The 20,682-nt window shown below is 36.2% G+C and overlaps 1 protein-coding gene across 4 annotated transcripts; it reads right to left on the bottom strand.

Annotated features, from left to right (window-relative positions):
* Positions 1-6,378: 6,378 nt before the first annotated feature.
* Positions 6,379-20,395, bottom strand: CBLL1 (Cbl proto-oncogene like 1). Of its 4 annotated transcripts, none has more exons than XM_012550949.3 (7): positions 20,097-20,395; positions 19,604-19,740; positions 15,527-15,694; positions 13,005-13,102; positions 12,344-12,427; positions 10,532-10,605; positions 6,379-9,969 (listed from the first exon to the last, which is right to left on the bottom strand). In XM_012550949.3, the coding sequence occupies exons 2-7, from the start codon at positions 19,614-19,616 to the stop codon at positions 8,934-8,936; spliced, it is 1,473 nt and encodes a 490-aa protein (XP_012406403.1). In that variant the 5' UTR covers positions 19,617-19,740; positions 20,097-20,395; the 3' UTR covers positions 6,379-8,933. The 4 variants fall into 4 exon arrangements, with proteins under 4 accessions (XP_012406403.1, XP_031794621.1, XP_031794622.1 ...); XM_031938761.1 differs by having other exon boundaries at positions 13,005-13,105; positions 20,097-20,394; XM_031938762.1 differs by lacking the exon at positions 19,604-19,740 and having other exon boundaries at positions 20,097-20,394.
* Positions 20,396-20,682: the final 287 nt, after the last annotated feature.

Genomic DNA, 20,682 nt, shown 5'->3' with positions numbered 1-20,682 from the left:
TAACATACAATCTACAGGGAGCTATTGTGAACACTAAAACCAATTCATTCCAAAGCAAATTGAAAGTAATGTCACTGAATTTCATATTATAATCTGTATCATTTATATATCATTTTTCAAAAGGCTTGCCAAGTATTATCTCACTGTAGTTTTATAACATTCCTAAGAAATAAGGTAGGTATTACTATCTCCATTCTCAAGATAAGGAAACTGAAGAATTGGAGCTCCAATTAAAGATGGAGCTTGAACTTAAACGCAGATCACCTGCTCTATTGCAGAGTTCAAAAAGAAAATGGAACTTTGTAGAGTATGTGGAGAACTAAGATTATTAAGAAGTTTAGGCAGGACTATGTATGAGTGTGGAACATTTTATATACCATCAGACTCATTTGATATTTAGTTTTGCTGAAATGGTTTTTCCGCTTCTTTTTTATTTTTCACTTTGCAAGGGATAGTTCACTAGGCAGGAGTAGAAGGAGAAACCATATTCCAAAATGAAGACAAAAAAATCAATAGCAATAAATTTTAAGATTTTCTTTAAGTCAGCAGGTTTAGTAAATAGGTCTTATGAAACTGAAATTAAGGAAGAACTTGAAATTGCTCCCCATGGTGGCTGGCTTCTGAATTATCACCAAATTTAAATGGGGATGAGGTTCATCTGAAACGTCTAAGGCTTCAGAATTCCAGGAGATTGAACACTCAACAAGGCTTCAGAAACTCTGAGGTCTTACTACAAATATTCAAAGCAACCTCCCCACTTTTGAAAAAGGAATCAAAATATTAGCCCAACCACCCTCCCAGGCTTTCTCAAAGAGATATGTTCAAGATAAATGAAAACTTCAATCATTTAAAAAGAAAAGTTGCACATTACAGGTGGAAACTTAGAAGGGTTTTATGTGATATGCTTCAAAAGCAGAGTTAAAGAGAAAAAAATCATTACATATTGTATTGATTACAAATCTTTTGATAAATATAAATAACAGATACAACCAACATTGCCAGAACGAGCATAAACAGTGCTTCATCCCAGAACACCAAGGAGGGGACATACTTGCTTTCCATTCACAGTGATCATCAAGTCTTCCAGTGGCATGTGGCATTACTATACCCAGATTTATTGCCATAGAACACACCTTCCTCTTCAACCCCAAGAGAGGGAAGGGCTACACTACCTGGGAATGGACTGTCTCCTCCTGTAAATATCTCCCTTAGAATTTTTGACTTTTCCCTCAAGTTGGATTGCCCTAGGTACAGATATAGTTAATTAAGACTCAGCTAACCAACTAACAAACAGAGGCATGTGGTTAGGCCTAGACATTTAAAAAGAATAAAAAATGTTGCAGACATTTATTAATGATCCCGATGAAATTGGGATGTCTAGCCCTGCTGTAAACAGAAGTACAATGTTCAATAGTGAAAACTATTCAAATTCAACATGTTTTATATTAAAATAAGCTTTTCTTTCTTTCAGGTACCCGTGGAAACAAAATTATAATTAAAATTCAGGGAGATCTTTAGCAGACTGTACAGTATAGAAGAACAACTTTATATCCAGAAAATCACAATAAGTTCATACACTGTATGAAGGATATTTTTACTACATGGAATTGTTTCAATGTTTGGAACAAGATTGTTCTAACAGTATATTTTTCACATGTCTATCATAGAATGATATACTCTTAATTTTTTATATTATAGATTTATCTGACAAAAAAGGAAATAATTATGTACATATATATTTGTATTTATATAGTGCTGATTGGATTCTAATCCAAGTCACTGCCTTGTAAGGGTTTTTACAATTTACACAACTGCTTTGGATCCTGTAATTTATACAACTTTATAATAATACATTTACACAACTGCTTTGAATTCTATAATTTATAAACCTAAATCTTAAAATATAGCTTTGCTTTTTAAAGTCGTCCTTTCAGCTTGGTTTGTTTGCTATGATGAATACCTTTAAATTCTTAAAAAAAAAAAAAAAAAAAAAAAAAAACCCTTTTGTGGCCTATCTCCAAAGTTCCTTTAACTGTAATTTTTTTTTCAAAAAAGATTTCATGAGAAAAAAACTTCTGAAAAATTCCTAGAAGACATTGATCTATTAACCCTGGAGTTCATTCTGCAACTGAGATGTAGGCACACTTTTCACAAAATTAAAAGTTACTGACCAGAAGCAGTTAAAGACCTGGGTGACTTAGGTCTGCTTAGTCCAAACCTCTCATCTTACAAATGAGGAAATACAAGGTGGGTGAAATAATTTACCCACAGCCACAAAGGCAATAAATGATGAAGGCCACTTATATTCTAAATCCAATGTTATTGCTGCTATTTAAGCTTATTTGGTCTTCTTTCTATAGTAAATACAGCAGTAATAAAATCACAAAGGTATTTTTTTCTCAAGTAATTCTCAATCATTTAGATACACATTCCTAATTTTTGTTCCCAATTTTTAATTAATTTAGTTACTAAAAAGGGCTAAAAAACTTAAAATTTTAATTTAAAGAGAAATAAAAAGGAAATGGGTAATTCAACTGGAGATGTTACTTAGAAATTAAAAATAATAAATGATCAGAATTCTTTAAAGAGATTTTCAAAGGAAGAATGAATTAACATGTCTTTTAAATTGATGGAGGGTGACAGATTTACAAAAGAAAGCTGTCATCCAGTTATCCTGGGAACCACCATCTCTAGGGAAATCAAGTAATCAGTGCAGCTACAAGGCATCAGCACTAATTCTGCAAACCAAAATTACATGGAACGTGAATTTTAGTTCCCCTTGTCACTTTTTAAATCCACTTGACCTGATAAGAATTGTTTTCCTAGGTTCACCCTCAGAGATTACCATTTTCCCTGTTCTCTAAAACTAGGAATGAATGATTGAATGAAAAGCATTAAGTGCTTATTGTGTACAAAGCACTGTATTAAGCACTAGGAATATACAAAGAGAAAAGTAAAGAGGATCAGCTCTCAAAGAGCTCACATTTAAATGAGGGAGAAACACACATGGGAGGTTTTAGATGCAAGACAAATGGAAAAGAGCCCATAGTCCCTAGGGTACAGCGGCAGAGCAGGTGATAATTTTGAAGCATTCTTGAGTTCAGAGTCCTGCTGCCTCCAAGGCGGAGGTGACAGTTTGATTTGTTGGGCACCTGCTGCTTCCTCTCTCCTCCCCCAGAGGTTTTGCTACTTCAGTTAGGTTGGTTTGCCTTGGGAAGGGGGTGGGACAGCAGTTGGTGGGGATAGCTGGTCCCCATCTGCACTAGAATTGCCTTCCCTGAGGATGGCTCTAAGGGCTGTTTGGAAGCAGGGGGTGCTGCCACTGTATTGGTCTGCCCGTTAGTGGTACCTGATTAGTAGTTGCTTTTGGTACTAAGAAACAGCAGAATAATTTTTTTTTCCCATTTAATGGACCAAATATTAAAAGGCAATACAATTTAGTGGGGGAAACTACTGGGTTTTGTAGTCAAATGACTTGGGCTGGTCATTTGTATAGGTACTGACTTGTGGTATCACCATAAGTTAGTCACTTCATCTGCCTTGAATTCTCGATGTGTGGAGTAGAAATAATGCCTTACCTTTAGCATATTATAATGGCATAAGAAAATCATATTATAAACTTTAAAGCACTATAGAAATGTGAGCCACTGTCACTAACCCCCATCACATGCAGAAAATCGGTTAACATTGGGGAAGATGCCAAATTTAGATAACTTCATAGACCTATGGCTATTGTATTCATTTGTCTCATAGAAATACTAGAATTTATTGATGCAATTTTTAAAAACTCCATGTGGGAGAGAATAAGAGATGTTACAAGTAAGAAATAAAGGTGGAAACAAAGTTGAAGGAAAGAAAAAAGCTTAAATACTCAGGATGATAAACCAAAAACTTGGAGGCAAATTATTCCAATAGCTTCATTTTATGCATAAAATAATATCCCCAAAAGAGTGGGATTTGCCTAAAGTCCTTAGGTAGTACTGGGACTTCAACATACTTTCTTTGCATTAATGATGCAGTAGATAGAGCACTGGACCTAGATTACAGATGACCCAAGTTCAAATCCAAGCTGACTGTTTCACCTTGAGCAAATCACTTAAATTTCTCAGCTCCCTCAACTCTTAAATGGTGATAACAGCTACCTCCCAGAATTGTCAAGAATGTTTTACAAACCTTTGTTATACTCTAGAAAATGTTTTGTAAACCTTAAGATGCTATATAAATGTTAATATTTTAATTATCATTAGAAGCCATCTAGTGCAATCTTATTTTTACAGATGACTAAGAGACTGAGAGGGAATAACTTCTCTGGGATGCCATAACTAGTTAAGGCAAAATTTGAATCCAGCCTATCTACCAAGTAGTGCTGATTATATTGAAGAGTCAAGAGCATTTGAGAAAGGACCTGTGATTATAAAAAATAAAGACCATGAGTTGAGACTAAATGATGACACATTATTACAACCAGCCATTTCCTGGAAAGCCCAGTAATCATTAGATTTTTCATCTAATTTTAGCATTTATCATGCATGTGTCAATCCAAGTAATAACATCTCAACAGTTTAAAAGCAGCCCTGATCCAAGATAGAATAGCAACAGAGAAAGAGCTATGCATAAAGAACTGAATCAGTATGGGCCAGATTCTTATGATACTGAACACTATTTGCTAATCTCAGCTCCAGAAATAAAGAACGTGGAGATCAAAGGCCACTAAACATCCCTAATAATAATGTTCAAAATAATATCTAGAAATTAAGCAGAGATGATTGGCTGTTTAAAAAAAAAAAAAAAAAGGAAGAGAAAGAAATATGTATAAAAGAAAACCTTAAAAGTGAAAGTTATGAATAGACAATAGAATGAATATCAAGGGATATTATAGAACCCATCAATTCTCCACCTGGTGGTGGACAGCATTTTTCACCAGAGAACTGATGGACTGAGTGCAGATGGAAGCAATTTCCTTTTCTTGCCTTTTTAAAACATGGCTGATGCAGAAATTTGCTTTGTGTGACTTCATCTTTGTAATCGGTTTTGTGTTTCTTCCCTTCTCACTTGGTTGGAGGTTAGGTCAGGAGAAAATTTGGAACTGAAAATGAAAATCATAGAACCTATGCTATGTATCTTTATGTGTTGAATGGATTTTAATCCAATGTATGTTGAATGTAGAGGCATTCAAAATTCTCTTCAAAACAATGATAAAGGTGAAAGAATTTAGTTTTACTTTAGGAAATAAAAGTTTCCCACCTGATGTGAGACAAAAAACTTGGAAAAATCTACAACTTGGTTCTGAGAGAAGAGTAAAATAACTTCATTTTTAGTCCACTTATGTATCAATTACTTGTTGAATTATATACATTGTGAACATTTCCATTTAGCCATATTTACTTGACAAATTAGTTCACATACACAACAATGACCAATAGTTGGTCACTATTATATAACAAATCTGGCATAGAGAAAAAACCATTTTGCTATTTTGATTAATTGAATTGAGGAAGATGCTGAACTTGACTCTGATCCACTTTTTTCCTTCTAAGCAATTCAATCTATAGGTGAAATCATCCAAAAAGAAAAAAAATCAATCCCCAATGTTAACTAAATGAACACATTGGAGGGGATGTCCTTTATTCTTCAGTCCTATTGTCCTCAGTCCTCTTTGTGATTCCATTTAGGGTTTTCTTAGCAAAGACTGGTTTGTCATTTCTTTCCCAGCTCATTTTACAGAAGAGAAACTAAAGCAACTAGGGTTTAATGATTTGCCCAAAGTTACTCAGCTATTAAGTGTATGACACTGATTTTTAACTCAGGAAGATGTCTTCTGATTCCAAATTCAATGCTTAATCCACTATGCCACCTAGCTACCCTTTGGGCCACTATAGGAATGTTTAAAGATGAGGCTTTTAACAAAAACAACCATGAAGAATTCAGAAACATACAACATACACACACACAATCATCCCAGACATTAATCACAGCAAACTTTTCAATTCTAAATATAACACACTACATACAGTCACTTAACCTGTGGGTTTTAAAGGAAAAAAAATTTCAAACACTTATTTCTCCACACGGATACCACTGAAATATAATTATATATTATTTAATGACTTTGTGCAAGATTTGTGGGGTATTTTAACAACAAGTTTTTTAAATAACAGGTAAGCTGAAGAGGTTTCATTTCCCCCACAAAAAAAAAAAAACTGTTTTGAATAAATATATATATATATATGTACCAACAAAAGGTATTCATAATAACTGAATTGCTGCTTTTTATATTCAAAGAAATATGAATTCAGCCTCAAAGTTAAATTCAACATAAGAAGATTCTGATTTGTCCCAAGCATATTGCTATTTGGTAAAAACGCATCTAGGCAAAAATCAGTATTTATGCTTCCATTTTATTGTTTTTAAGAATTAAACTGCCACCTCAGTAGTCTTAAGAGCAATATAATGAAACATACATACATCTTAAGTTTTAAAGGCTTCCCTGAAATAAAGCTGGGTTTCACATGTTTAATCTTTAAAAAAAAAACTCTAAAGATTTTGTGTTACATTTTCACCCACCCACCCAATAAACAATAATCAGTTGTATTCAAGCCCAATATCATTTAAAAATTGTCTGTAACAACATATTCATTTGATATGGCTCCCTTTACTAGAAATATACACGTTTCCCAAATTTAATTGCAAATAAGCTACCACTGGAAAAAAAAAAAAAAAGCCTACTTCTACAATATGTGGGATTTATCATGATACTAAATTTGTCTCCAATATGTAAGCTAAGTGGTTTCAGACTGAAATAGTTTCAAATTCAATTCTAGGAAATTTCACATTAGAAAAATCATGAAAACTGACAAATCTTAAAAGTGAATTACACTATTTTGTGCGTGGGAGAATGTAACCTGAAGCAATAATCTTATTTTAACAGCCCTTAATCGAAAAAGGGTGGGGGAAAGGGCAACTTCAAAGGGATAAAAGGGGAATTTTGCTCAAGTCCATCTGTCTACCAGAAAAGGATGGAAGCGTTCAATACCAGAACTTAGCACTACTTCACCCTCACACTTCTAATAACAAGAATTCCTCTTTTTCCTACTAAGAAACATCACATTAATATGGGACTCTAACTGCTAATACGAAATTTTATTTTCTCAATAGTTAAGTTGTACCTGATTCAATTTTTGCATTATCTATTTCAGGTAAATGAAATAAAGGTCATTTGTATTAACTCTAATTTCAACTCTTAAGTTTGGGAATGCCTTTACATCTAATTAACAAGGTGAGAAAAGCTTTTCACCTTTTCAGCTATCTGGCTGAGCAATCCCATTAAAAACAGTCATACTTTGCGACAAAGGATAAAACCAGCAAACCGATAAGACTCCTAAGATGTACGTGCTAAATGTATATACTATGAAGTATCTACTGAATGATCTGTGCATACCATAAATTTTGTTTGTACCATACAGCACTGTATAGGAAAAAAAATCTTAACATGGTTTACTTATAGGACATTCAACTATATCCTAAGGAATGTTAACTCATACCTACTTAAGTTTAAACTAGTAATTAATAATCTAAGTTGGACTGTGAACAAGACCCTGTAATGCAAAAACTGACTCTAAAAAGGCACATTATAAAGTATGGACATTCATCTAACTTTACTGTCATTTTCTCTTTCCATATGTGGGAATGAAGCAATTTAATACAGCTCACTAACTCCATATTAAGTTGTTTAAAAATTAAGGTTAGATTGTTTTACCATCAGGACTCAATTAGTGATAAATTAGTACTCAAATTAGAGGGGGAAGCCCTATCAAAAAGAATGTAAAACAAGCCTGAGTATTTGTTTATATTTCCAGAATAATTTCCTTTACTGATATATTACTTCAACGCCTTAAATGATATTTAAACTCTAACTTGAAATTCTATAAACAAGAAACCACTCAAGCCCCAAACTAATCGCTACTTAGGAAAAAGGGATTTTTGGTAATCTATACTGTTCTAAATCTTTATCTTAGGACAAATAACCATCGTAGGACATACATATTTCAACTGAATGCTATAATTTAAACAATTCCTATAAAATAATCTGAGATTAGACTTATGAATGTGGTACATTCTGTGAGTCTAACCATTAGTAAACAAACAATTGCAATGGCATCACCAGCTTGGAGCCTACAAAATCTTACTTTAGCCCTGACTTTCTGAACAAGTAAAGGATTTTAACATCATTAATATGAACTGTTATTATAGTACTACAATTTCAATATATTTGGTGCTCCTGAGGTTGCCTAAAAATCAAAGGCATTTAAGTGAAGTGCAAAACATACTGTGCCTATGACTTTCAGTGCAGTGCCTTGAATGTGGAAGAATTGTACTTTACCATTAGCTGTCTGCCTTATAGTAAACTCTAGAAAATTTGTATACTCGTAGCATTTTATTGTAACCTTTGGGAAAATATTAGTGGCAAAACATATGGTTTTAAGAAACAGTATGCAACTCCACTCAAGTTCACATAAAAAATAGCATCTTTTACAACCATATTGAAATTTAATTATTTTACACAGGTTAACAAAATGTATCACAAGAAAAACTAAACATTGGATTTAACAAAAGCAATACTTCTGAAAGTGGTACAATGTCTGATTTTTTTTCCCAGGAAATAATATTACAAAATGATCAACTCTGGGGCCATTTACCACACTAGGGGCACAAAGTTGTTAAAATATACTTGTGCTCTACTGAGCCACTTATCTGCACTACAGTATACTTGAAATCAGTCCTAAGGTCAAGGCTTAAAAACATTTTAAGATACAAGACCCTAAGAGTGTTTTATGGCCACCTCTGTAAGAGGTGTTTTTCCTCCCTCAAAATGCATAAAGTCCCCTCCCTCCCTCCCCCAACCCTCACTATATCTTCAGTTCAAAACACTACTATCATTGGTAATATGGTCTATATCTTGTCTGATCAGGATGATGTGGTCCAGGAAGTGGGGCTTGAGAGGGTGGACCCTGCATTCTTGGAGGCGGAGGTGGCCCTCTTGGTGCAGGCCATATACCAGGACTCATTCCCCCTGGCTGTGTGAATGGAGGGCTTAGAGTTCCTTGATCTTCAGTGAATTGTGGTAAAGAGTTAGGATTATAGTGGTGAGGAGGGGGGGCATTTACAGGGGGTCCACCATGTTGAGGAGGAGGAGGTCCTGGTGGAGGATGATTCATATATGGTGGCATCTGGGCAATGATGTGTCCAGGGGGTGGGGTAATTGGTGGTGGAGCAGAGGTCATTGGTGGAGGAGGAGCTTGGCTATAAACCATATGAGGAGTACCTGCTGCCTGGGGAGGATGCTGCATTGGATGGCTTATTGGTGGTGGAGGAGGTGGTGGTGGTGCATAATGTTGCTGTGGAGGCATAATATGATGAGGGTGAGAAACCACTGGTTGACCCTGATATTCAGGATGATGGTGAGTAGGTGCTGGGGCTGGAGGTGGTGGTTCTCTGGCACCTGAATTTGAATCATCCTGAATAGGGACAGTTATTAAATTGCTGTGTTTTCTTGTTGAAATTCGAAAGGTTTCCTGACTGACTGAACGAGGTGGAGGTGGAGCCATTGACAACTCCGCAGGAGGAGCTCGAATATCCTCATGGGGTTGATTATAATGCTCATGTGGCACATGCTGCAAAGGAGGAGGTGGCATCATGATGTGCTGCTTTGGTGGAATATGGCTCATATGGTGCTTATCTGGAGGCATTATAAAGCGATCAGGAATTTCAGCTGGTGGTGGGGCAATAGGAGGATGAACATTTTCAATTGGAGGACGAGTAACAGGTTTTGCAGCTCTCATATGACGGTGGTTGATGTGAGCCTGTAAGTCTCTTTGAGACAAGTACGTTCTTTTGCACCCTTGAACAATGCTACACATGAAGAGAGAACCCCGCATACACTGCTCAATTCGCTGCACAGGATCATTACAGCTAAATTAGAAGAAAATACATTAGTTAACCAATAACAACAACCTCCAACACTGCACTTTATGCAGCAAACAAAATCCTACCTCTCATCAGATGCTATCAATAACTAAAAGGCTAACTAAATGGGAATAGATAATTGAAAAAAGGAAAACAGAAATGTAAATGGACTAGCAACAAGTAACTTCTTTCTCTCAGGAAGTAGAGGACCTTCTCTCAACTAGGAATAGGAAGAGAGGCAGTCTTTTCTAGATATTCCAAACTGTATTAACAATTTTTTTCTGGAACCATTAGCATCCAACCCAGAGGATCATAGCCAAAGAATCAACCCAAGTATCTTCATTCCCAATCTGACCTTAGGTCTTAAGAAGCCTAGAGTTTAAAATGCAGTACAGTACATCAGCATCAAAAGTGGTTTATCAGCTTAAGTTTAAGACAATCTAACCCTTATTAGCAACTTTTATAAGAAGGCTTTAGTGAAAGAACCTCAAAGCAAAAACACAATGCACTTCAACCATATCAATCACTATAGCACAAAAACTTTTGTTTTAAAATTTAATGTTCTTACCCTGGGCACATCTTATCTGCCTTTTTTTCATGCAAAATAGCACAGTCATAGCAAAAAACATGCTTGCATGGGATCTGTAAACAGAGATCATAAAGTCATCATCTTATATTAATTTACAATTTTTCTATGAAAAAAGTATATCAAATTTATCAAATGCCAAAGACATGGAAACTCTAATAGCTTCATTTTTCTGTACTATTTTTCCTAGATATTATAAAACAATATACAATTTCTTTAATTAATTTAAATCTATTTAATATACATCTTATTTTTCCCTCCAAAAAAAGTCCTATTTCCAACAAAATATTCTTCTCATTTATCTCACAATAAAAATACAGCAATCAATAACCAGTCACATACCAACTGAAAGACTATCTTATTCTGACAGAACAACTGTATTTATTATCCATTATTCCACTTTATAGTAAAACAAGCAGAATTTAAAAGTTATTATTTAAAATTATCTTTTTTTAGATGAAGAATTTAAGGAGGAGGAAAATATGTTTAAACTTCACCACTTGAAAAATGAAGACAATGTTTTGTTTGAACTCAGTTCATTAGATTATAAATTAGGCTTCAATAATACAAATCTTATATCCTGCTTTGCAGGATATATAATGCTTTGCAACATCATGTGAGAACAATATTGCTCTTCCATAAATAAGGGAATATGCAAGAGTATGTCTAAATCTAAATCTAAATTAGTTGTTAAATCTAAAACAAATTAGTTGTTATGAAACTATCCCATGAATTCAATTTAGTACAGTAGTTGAGCACAAAACTAAAGTAACTATCTTCTAAACGACAGAACTGACTTATTTGCCAGTCAATGTATTAATCTAGAGAAGAAAAGGTAGTGGGCCAGGGAATGAAAATGAAGGAGGAAGATAGACAACAAGAGGAATTATCAGGGATAAAAGGAATGAAGGAAGATGAGTTCAATTCATAAACCATAGAAATGAGACTCCAAGAGAATTTCAAAGTCACATTTTGTTGAATGAAAACGAAGTAGAACAAAAAGAGGTCAAAGAGATTCTGGTAGTCACTAACAAATGTTATAAATAGCATTAAAGATAAGAGACGCATAAGATACTATTATAAGCTAATAATGAAAAAATATATGCATTATAGGAATTAGGAGGTAAAAGTAACATATCTTTTACATCAATCATAATAATGTAGACCATCATTATGGCTGAAATGACAGAAAATCTTAAATGGAACTTAAGCAATCTAAGTCTGGAGTCAGGATCATTTTCTCTCAGTGAGACATAGTGAACAAGGTATTGAACTGCAAATAAAGCATGACACTTTAAATGATGCAAGGCTTTAATGTCTATGTAATAACAGCATCTGTTCAAAAAAATAATCAAGTTTCTATTAGATTTTAGCAAAAATTGGGGAAAGAGCCATCAAAATTAAACTTGGTTTTTAACACCGGGTCAAATGTCCCCTTAGTTGGTGAAAATTCCATGTCCATTCATGGTGATAAGCTTTGTTGGGATCAAGTCTTTGGTAGAGGAAATGTGAGCACATGTAATTTTGTGACTGAAATGGATTAAGCCATGAACAAAATGTGTGCCCACAGGCAGGACATCCTGCAGAATCTTATAGAGGGAAGGGAGAATGATGGTAGGATTTAATTGTACCATTTACCTGAGGACTTAACCCAGAGGAACCAAGTGCCTAACGAAAGCTCCCCTAGAAAACTTCTCCAGTGCCTACTCACATAGGGAAGGGCAAAAAGTATATAGTTAGTATAGGGCAGATTTGATATATATCAGGTAATCCATTTAATTCAGTAATACTTACCATGCGCCCATAAATTTTAATAGGTAATCCACACTTATCACAGAAATGAACTGGAGTATCATCCTTTTCACCTAAGATGTTTATCTGTTGAAATGACATTATTATTAAATTGTCTTCTTAAACTAGATTAAAAGTGTCACTGATAGTATCTAATATGCTAGGGTCTATTTTACAAATGCTAATTTAAAAATTAATTTATATGAATGTCATGATAGCCATTAAAAGAAGAGTTTCTTGTGGAACTATTGTGCAAGGGACTATATTTCCTTTTTCTTTTTATCTTAACCATCACCTAGTACTATACATTACACACAATAGAAATGCTGGTTAAATAAAGGAAAATTTTAATTTATATGTAATTTATCCCAAGATTATCTGTTCTTCACAATATTTTAAATTACATTTATGAAAGCATAGCACAATGGATAGAGGATCACTCTTGGAGTCAGAAGACTTAGCCAGCTAAGTACTGCCTTTGACAAATACTATCTGATTATGGACAAGTTTCTCAATCTCTCAATGATTTAGGCAATAATCTAAATTAAAGACAAACTATTCACTTGATAAATTAGAGTAATATTTACACCGAGTTCCCCAAAGATTATAAATCACAACAACAACCAAAAAAAGTACACATCTATGTACATATAAGAAGTTGTACCTGAAAATCCCAAAAAATGTGTCCAGGAAACCTTCGTTGATTTCCAAACATGTCACCCCCTTTACAGTCATACCGTTCTTCTTCATTATAATCAAATCCTTCTGAGGAGAAAAAACAAATGTTACCTACAAATTTTTTAAACTGAATTAAGTCACTGATGAAGTACATCTAGCAAACAACTAGTCAAATTCTTTGATCCCACTGATCATACATACTCCATATAAAATAACACATTTAAGGACAAGTACAACCCTCATTTGTGACAGCATGGCACAGTGATTAGAAATAAGGTAAGAGATCATTTAACCTCTCTTGTGCCACGTCATTCTCTGGACTATAAATTACAGAGTCATGTAATGGTCATGCAGAGACTGCATGGGTCAAGGAAGGAATTCCCACGCCAATGAAATCACAGATCTGGTCTCATGTTATACTTTTATAATATTCACTGAAGTCGATATATATTTTTGTATATATACAAAAAAAGATATATCTCAGAAACAATCTGTTTTTCAAAAGGAAAAACTAAGATTTTTTTATTTTTTTTTAATACAAGAACACTTTTCAGGGATTCTTCCATTCCTAAGTCCTAAGTTCCAAGACAGAATTATTTAAATAAAAGATTATTCCACTTTTCATTTCTAAAATGAAAATAATAGCTTACTAGAAAAATTCAAATGCTACTATTCTTTTTTAATTATAACCTCTGTGTGATAAGAGGGGAGCCAGCAGGGTGTAGTGACTAAAGAGTTACTCTTGGAATCAGACGATCTGAGATCAAGAATGACGTATATAACCAGGGCAAGTCAGTTAACCTCTCAAGTGTCCGATTCAATTTTACAGACTCTTACATTACAGATGGGTTGCCATTAACTCCACAGCTTTGGGATTTCTCTGAACCTTTACATACACTCCCTTTCCCAGGAAATTCATCACTGAGAAATTTTGGTATGTTGCCAGATTGAATCTTCCTGGTATTCACATCTCAACAAAGCCCACTTTATGCCTAAAGGTCAAGATCACGAGTTCCAAAGCATGTATTTAGTGAGCTCACTCCATCTTCTTGAGTTTTCTCCCCACTTTCTATTAACCCAGTTTATGGACTTCCTGGAACTCACCATTTAGGGCCCTTTCTTTTTTAAACTTCCTTCTGTCTATAATCTTCCTCCATTAGATTGTCTGTTCCTTGAGGGCAGGGACCATCTTTGCTGTTATTTGTATCCCCAGAGCTTAGCACATAGCAGGCACTTAATAAAAGTTCATTTACCACATGGAACATGTATCTTTTCCAAAATCAAGAGCAATTTGATGTCACATATACAACTGCTCAATATAGGACAACTTTGGAGAAACATCAAGGACAAGGGGACTCAATTTGGAGGGCTTAGTTAAAATAATCATCTCATTTCATTTAAAAACATGTAATTGACAACACTACTGATTCTAATTAGAATTCAATTCAATTGAAGGGCAGTTGGATGGCATAGTGGATAGAGCACCAACCCTGAAGTCAGGAGGACTTGAGTTCAAATTTGGTCTCAGACACAACACTTCCTAGCTGTGTGACCCTAGGCAAGTCATTTAACCCCAATTGCCTCAACAAAATTAAAAAAAAAAAGAATACAATTCAATTTCAGAAAGTGAAGTTAAGAGAAGATTTCTGTCATGCCTTCTGGAATAGAAACTAGAAGGATAACAGCCACAATATATACATTTCTAAATTAGTTGTGAGCTTGGCCTAAATAGCCTCCAACAAATAAAAACAATAAGCATGGAAAAGTATTAATGAGGGAACTTACTAAAGGTGGTACAAAGGCACTACTATTAAGCTGAATTTAAAAAGGAAAAAATACACTAGAGTACAAAATTGGAGCATTCTTAACAAATGTAATCCAGTGATAATAGTAGATTCTTGGAAAGTTTCTCAAAAGTTTCCCAAATCTACTACAATTACCACATTCATAAGTCTCATACCAACTATGATTTAAAACAAAAGCAGGACTAGAGGGCAATAAGTATTTTTAACACCAACTAATCTCTGAGGCAGCCAATAGCAAAAACTTTTCAGACTATATAAACCTACCATTGTCCTTTGTGTATCTATGACATCAATACAAAAACCATGTTTTCTCATCTGGGAATTGCCTGATCAAATCAAGTCCTCTCTCAGGGGTTATCTTATATATCATTAGGGAAAGACTGCAGCTCAGGTTGGGAGATCATTGTCTTTGAGTGTTAAGATTAAAAAGTACATATATGGTATAAGTTGAGAGTAGAGAGAAATTCTTAACAGATTCAGGATTTTGTTTTTAAACTTCAACATATATAAACATTAAAAGGCAAAGTAAAAAAAAAGAAAAAATCAAAATAAGAGGATTGGAAAATATAAAATGGTATAACAATAAGAGAAGACAATGGAAAAGATTAAAATTGCATGGGCTGTATTGTGGGAATTATATATAGGCAGGACGTTACTAGATAAGAGACAGTAATGTGACAAGCAGCTATTTCAAATACATTACCTTCATCACCAGGTTGTGTCTTAGAAGGCATCCTATTCATAGTCCTTGGAGTTCGAGGAGCAGGTTTGGCTTTGTTTGTCTGTTTGGAGATTAGCTTTATAGGGATTCGTCTTCGAACATCAAGACCACCCAACGATCCAGAACTATTAGTGCCTTGCAAATCATTGTCTATATTAAAATAAAAGTGACTTCTTTTAGTTTTCTCTCTTAAAACATTCTGTTAAAAATATGAAATGACCTATCAAATACCATTATGCTTTAATGTCAGAAGTCCTGATTCTAAAAACCATAACATGTTTAGTTGCAATTTTTTCTATTTTCTGTTCAAAACTTTAGTATTTTATGAGATGCCTGAATATTGTCATGACAATTCCTCACCAATTTGTTAATTCCATGAGAGAAGAGATGTCTTAATTTTAAAATTTTGATTTCTCTTCCAGCTTCCACTAAATTCCTATCCCTAATACCTTATCATGATGCAGAGATGATGCCGGGTTTTGTAAGGCTACTCCAGTGGAATGAAAGATCCTATACCAAGTTGGAAAGACTTCAAAGATAAGGTCTCTGATAGGTTGTCATTTAAGGACCAGCCTTGCTAAGTTTGTAAACATTAATTACTGAACAAATGTAGTCATTAGGTGAGGAAAGTCTATGGCCACAGCAATTCATCAGCTATCTGCATCGGGTATAGCAGTGACCCCCTCCCACAGAAATGAAATTCTGGATGTTTTAAAGCAGACAATATTTTCCTATAAATAGTATTTTAATATAATAAATAATATAAGAATTATTTTTCCTAGATAATAAAATTTTTCCTAGTACAGATCTATGTATTTGGCAAGTGATTAATATATTTATAAAATAAAAACAGAATTTTTAAAAGGGATGTGGATACAAATACTAGATAAATTATTTTCATGTGCAGGCATTTTATTAAAGAAAGGTAAATCATAAAACATTAAATAGTAAAGTACTACCCTTAAATAGCGGAATAACTAGGAACCATATTCCTGTGGTACAAAAGGGTAAAAGAATAAGGTATATCTAAAAATAAATATAATATTAAATAAATCTAAAAATTTAAAAATGAGGTATATCTAAGATATAAGGCATTCCTACATCTATACCATAGCTCAGACTTGCTGCTAAGCAATATTTTTTTCCCACCCAAAAAAGTAGGTTGAGAAGTACAATATGACTATGAGGACAACAAAGTCTAAATCAGACCAAAACATGCTTCTTTGCCCCCACAAATCACTTATTTGCTCAATTACCTGGAAAGGTCAATATTAATAGTTTAAAAAAAAAAAAAAAAAGGGAGAGGAGGGAACCCTTATCTCCAAAACACATTTATTGCATAGGTAGAGAGATATGCACTTCTAAATGTGTATCACAAACATCATTTCCCAGAAATAACTATTTAATGCTGAGATTTATGAAAAACAAGTTACTTTTTACTTACAAAACTAGGCTAAATTTCAATTAATTAAAATTTATTTTTTCAATTACTTTTGTTAAGTACTTCAATAAGTTATTGTGCTGTTTAAGGATTTTTAGGATAGCTAGCTAAAACTGTTCAAAATGGATTTAGGTAAAGCCTTCTTGAAAGCATTAACTTTAGAACTAACTTCCAAGATCATATTTCTAGGTTTCTTATAAGTAAAAGCTGATGCTCAAATCTACAATTCAGTCTTCTAATCAATAGGAATCTATGAATAGATGGAGGGGGAGATTGAAAATTTAAACAGTAGACTTCAAGAAGCATTTATTAAATGCCTGCTATAAGCTAGGGACTATGAGTAAATATAAAAACAAATGAAAGCCCCTGCCTTCATGGGAAGGGAAGAAGGGGAACAATATTAATCAATAATCAATCCACAGATATTTATTAAAATGCTTTTTATTATACAGCATTTAAAACATACACAGATAAGTAAATACAAAGAGAAGGTAAGCATCAACAATTGGAAAAATAAAAAGATTTACTAAAGGAATTCCAAGAAGTAAAATGGCAACAAAATATTTCAAAATATTTTTCATTACCAATTTCTTAGCATTATTTTATAACAACCATTCCTTAACAAGACATGGTTTCAAAATAAGGTGGGACATTACAACAAGAGTGACTCAAATAACAAGGACAAGAGGAAAAAATAATGTCAGACACAGTAAAAAAAAAAAATAAAAATTCTAACCAAAAGTTTCAGTTTATTTCCATAACACTTTTGATAAAAGTTCATTCAAATCAATTTATTTCATTTTTACCTTTCACTTTTGCTACTTTTCCTAGTGAAGGCATTTAAAAGCTTCCACAAGAGCCAAAAGTCAGGTAAAAAGGACTGTTGGCATTAACTTTTTGATTTGTTTTTTTTTTCCCTTGCTTAAACCTAATTCTAATATTAAAAATTCAAAATTATGCTTTTCTAACAGTATATATTGCTATCTCTTCACATCTAAAGTGAATATTACCCATAGTTTAAGTTTTATATGAAGCTGGAAAGCCTCAACTAGTGTGTCTGTACACAACATAGCTGAAAAAGTTCTCTGGTTATAGCTTCAACTGGTAAAGTCCTTCAGTTCTCTATTGAACTGCTATATCTTAAGTTGCACTATCCCTTAAATTGGAGCTCATAAATAAAACTTGTTTACTACTACTAAATTGTATGTTTTCCCATATTTTCTAAAACTAAGGTACATTACAAATAATGTACATTTCTTGCTATAAATCAGTAAGTCAAAAGCACTTATTGAATGCTTACAACGTACCAGGCACATGTGCTAAATTGGAGGGATAAAAAGAAAGGCAAAAACCAGGTCCTTGCCCTCAAGGAGCTCACATTCTAATTAACTTTTTCTTGCAAAAACTTTGATAAGGAGCACATAACTTGCAATAAGAAAACAATGTTTGACCATTCTATCGTAATTTTTCTCAAGCTCAATTTAAAAATATTAAGATCATCTAAAACATACGACCCCCATAAAAATATCTGCCTTTCAACAGACGTCAATATTTTACTGCTTTTGGGGGAGGAGCTCAGTGGATACCTGAATGGGCTCCGAGTCAGGAAGAACCGAGTTCAGACATACATACATACATAACACACACACACACGCGCACGCCATGCGACCCTGGGCAAGTCACTTGTTTGCATTAATTTCAATGGAGAAGAAAAAGGTAATCCACAAAGGGACTGACACAGCTTCCCAACAAGGACTAAATATACACAATTTTGCTTTCGAGACCACAGACCCCACAAGCATCGCTTACAAAGGGCCCAAGAAGCAATGTTAACAAAGTGGCTGAGGGGAGAGAGTTGTTGATAAACCAAGAGTCGAAAAGGAGGAAGCGCCCTCGGTTTTAAGTTCCCAACCGCAAAAGGCCCCAATGGCAAGGTTCAGGGAAGAGAAAAGGGGAGTAATGGTGGGGTACGGTTTGGACTTCATACAAAGACTGCGCTAAAGTGGAACCTGAGATCATATCCGGCTCCTTCACCCTACCTACAACACTCACGGGACCGACAACAACGAAGCGGCAGGACAGCCGTAGCATCCGCCCGCGACTACGAGGAAGGAGGAAAGGGCAGGAACGCTAGCCTGGAGTCTCTCTACTACCACGGAGCCAGCGTTGGGCTCCCTGAGGTCCCCTCCCTTCCCCAAAGCCCTAAACCGGCCGGAAAACAGTCCCGGCCGGCACAAGCCGCGAGACGCCCAAGATAGGGGGAAGGAGAACAGAGAGGGAAGGAGGCCTCGAGAAGAATACAGCGCCCCATCCCCCCCCCTCCCCCCACGCAGCCCCGGGGTCCCACACCGGACCAAGGCAGCGCCGAGGCTGCAGCGCAAGGGGAGGGCGGGGATGTGAGAAGGGAGGGGTGTAGGCCGAGAGATATCAGGCCCCAGCCGGGCACGGCCGAGAGGAAGGAAGGAAAAGAGAGAATGGGAGTAGGTGGAAGTCCTCCCTCGCCACTGCAACCCATCCCCTCAGGACGAGCCCGGTTCCGCTACGCCAGCCGGGCGACGGCGGGTCTCGGGCCGGCCGAGGGGTCCATGTAAACGAGACCCCCCCCTCCACCTCCTTACCAGTGTGGTCCATGATTCGGCTCGAGGTGCACTCTGGGAGCGGAAGTCAGCGGCACCCGAGTCGCCACGGGCGCGTGCGCAAAAACCCGACTGAGCCCAGTCAGCGGAAATGAGACGAAGATGCCTTTTGCCGGGGACTGGAAAAGGAAAAAGTTCGCAGGAGTTTGGAACGGGACAAGGGAGAAAAGAAAAGGAAAGTGGGAGCGCACGGAAACGGTTTCATGGCAGAGGAGGTCGCCTGAGCGCCCCTCTAGCTCCAGAAACAAAGGTCCATCCTCCAAGATCAAACCTCTTCTCCCTTTGGCGGGAGAGAGCGGATGGAGATGGACGGGGGCGGTATTTCCTGGTCGAGGTACTTCAACTTCCGACAGCCTCCGCGGTTTCTCCCGACCTCGCGAAGACTGGCCTCCTGGGACTTGTAGTTTGAATAATGCCCTCCCTCCCCCCAACCCCCCATCATCACCACACACATACACACCTCACCCCCCCTTACCTCCAGCCTCCTCTCCCTTCCCCAGAGTCCCCTCCAGCCGGCTGTTCTCCGTGCGCAGGCCCAGCCGTTAGCGCTTCTCAGCTCTCCGCGTTCCTCCCTACCGGCGGCGGCGGAAAACTCGAACGCGTCTTGAGAAGGCGTGGTTGGACGGCCCGCCGGCCCGAGGGTCCCAGCGACTGCGTGCCGAGATCCAAGCGGGGAGCTAGGACTGGGTGCTTTTGTTTGCGTTTTGTTTTCGCCTTGGCCGGTGGGCGAAGCCCTCAGGAGACCGTGCGCTCCCTCATTCCATAACTAAGTGAAAGTTTAAAAAAAAAAGTTTATGTAGTTGTTTGGGTTTTACTTTTTCCCCTAAAGAAAGTCCTGGGGGCGCTGCGTCCCCAATAGAATTAGCTTCAGACTAGGAATAAGGGAGTTTGGAGCGCTTGGGTATAGGCGCCTCTCCACCCCCAACGCCCCCCCTCCCCATCTCCTCTTCCTCCATCCCCCACCGCAGTGTTTTTCTTTTCTAAAATATGATCGTTGTCTGGGAGCAGGTTACTTGCGGGGCTTCTGGAGGCAGCCTTCGTTTCACTTCAGAGTCATAATC

This window comes from Sarcophilus harrisii, chromosome 5 (genome assembly GCF_902635505.1).
Source record: "Sarcophilus harrisii chromosome 5, mSarHar1.11, whole genome shotgun sequence".
NCBI lineage: Eukaryota > Metazoa > Chordata > Mammalia > Dasyuromorphia > Dasyuridae > Sarcophilus > Sarcophilus harrisii.
This window is presented reverse-complemented; position numbering and strand designations above follow the sequence as displayed.